The 1,903-nt window shown below is 57.8% G+C and overlaps 1 protein-coding gene across 1 annotated transcript in view; it reads right to left on the bottom strand.

The window, feature by feature from the left end:
* Nucleotides 1–1,775: 1,775 nt before the first annotated feature.
* Nucleotides 1,776–1,903, bottom strand: part of VDBG_05726 (leucyl-tRNA synthetase) — a gene marked incomplete at both ends in the record, with an annotated part of 4,087 nt that continues 3,959 nt past the window's right edge. The window contains one exon of the mRNA XM_003004567.1: nucleotides 1,776–1,847. Within this exon, the coding sequence (XP_003004613.1) occupies nucleotides 1,776–1,847 (72 nt within the window). The remainder of the gene's footprint in view (nucleotides 1,848–1,903) is intronic.

The following is a 1,903-nucleotide window of genomic DNA, read 5'->3' on the forward strand; positions in this document are numbered from 1 at the left end:
GTAAACAAAAAAAAAAACAAGAACAAAAAAGAATAAAAAAAAAAAAACCAAGAAACCAAAAGGTGGGCGGGATGCACCTCCCCAGGTCAAGGGACATTGGGGATCGGACAGCGTTTCCTTTCTCCCGTCTCGACGAAGACACTAACGGTCGTGGTATCGACAATCTCCTGAGCGACGACAAAGCCGACGACGGCGAAGAAGAAGGACGGCGGAGGAGCCCATTTTGATTATGAAGGGGTTGATGGTTTGTTGGAAGATGTAGCGCCGGGCTGGAAGGCGTTGCTGAGTAGCGACTGGAGACTGATGCTGAGAACTGAGGCTGATGAGGATGAGGATGAAGAGATCTAAAGGTAAGACGGGCACGCTTGAGGCTGAGCTATATAGTCCGAGTCGGAGGGCTGGCAGAACAGGTCATCATGCACGATGGAAACGACATCATCGTCACTCGGTATGGGCCGCTGGCGTGCCCTGGTGTGCTCTGCGCGGACAGACGTATGCCAGGCGATGCCACGCCGGCGCCCAGGCGTTGGTCGGCAGCAGGGCACGTTCAGACCCAGTAGAGGGACGTTTGACGATGGGGTACCATTGCCAGGGGCCAAATCAGGATGCTGGCAAAGCTGCTCTCAGCCGGGGGGGTTGGGTTTCCTGCTCCATGCTGCAGCGTGGTGGACAAGGATGTGGGGTCAGATAGACGTCAGCTTCCACGCTGCCACGGCACGGCAGGCAGAAGAGCACGGCTGGGGTTTCTCTCGGTTCACAGCATCTCGTTGGAGGACGTGAACGGCCGAAGGCTGGTAGTGGCATGGTAGCAGGGCCCTTGGGGGTCCAGGGTCGATGCTGGGCACCGTCAGACAGACAAGGGTTGGCGGTCAGGGCCCGCATGGGCGACATGGCGGGGTGGAAACAAGAACCGACAGACCACAGAGAAGAGGGATCGCATCATGGGTCGGTAAGCAGGAAAATCCATAGCATCGCAATGGCGTGCGTGAGGGCCGGCCTTTCGTTCGTTCGTCCGTCCGTTGGCGCGGCCGAGTCACGAGTGAGAAACAGGATGAGGCTGGAAAATCAAGAAATTGCAGAAACGGCGGCTCAGACCAACAAACGGCGACAAGGCCTAGTCTAGCTGGAGACCCTGCAGTGACGGCAGTTCTCCAAATGTGATTTCCTGCTTTCTGGCTCATTGCGCCAATTTCTGGTCCCCTCTGGTCTCGGCCGTCGGCACCGTTTCCGAGAACCCTTCTTTGATGCCGTCCCGCCATGTTGACATTGATGGCAACGAGGGCTTCACGGCGAGGAGGGGCAATGCGCTACGTCACTGGGCCCAAGAGCAAAACAAGGATCGTGGCCCGGTTTCCCAGCTCTCACCTTCGAGCCGCCACCATTTGCCCAACCATCACAACACACCAGCCACGCCCCTGCAGCTAGATGGGGCTGACGACGCTCGGCAAGCCACATGCATTCAATCGATCGCTTCATCGTGGTCCATTAGAAAGAAGCCTGAACACCACCACCGCCATCCGTCACAACACACCGCCTGCCCAGGGCCTGCTGTCGCCATCCGCCTGGGCGCCATCACATCATGCCCCCCGGTGTTTGTGTCTCAGAGTCCGGCTATTTGGCCTTGGCCGCTTGGCCCTACGACTGAGGGCGTGGCAGCAACCTGTGTCCGTAATCAGTAGGCCAGCAAGCATCACAACGCGTGTCGTCATATTGAGCACAATCATCAAACATCATATCTTTTTTTTTTCTCTTTCCCTCCACCAGAGCTCCTACATTCACTCGACGTTGGCGAACAGGAACGCCGGACTTCCTGGCAGCGCGCTCTCGGCGTTGGCCGGCATAGCCGCCTTGTCGATGAGCACACGCCCGTCACCACGTCCGTGCCGTTGCCGCCCTCCTGTGC

The sequence above is a fragment of the Verticillium alfalfae genome, genomic scaffold, assembly GCF_000150825.1.
Source record: "Verticillium alfalfae VaMs.102 supercont1.6 genomic scaffold, whole genome shotgun sequence".
NCBI lineage: Eukaryota > Fungi > Ascomycota > Sordariomycetes > Glomerellales > Plectosphaerellaceae > Verticillium > Verticillium alfalfae.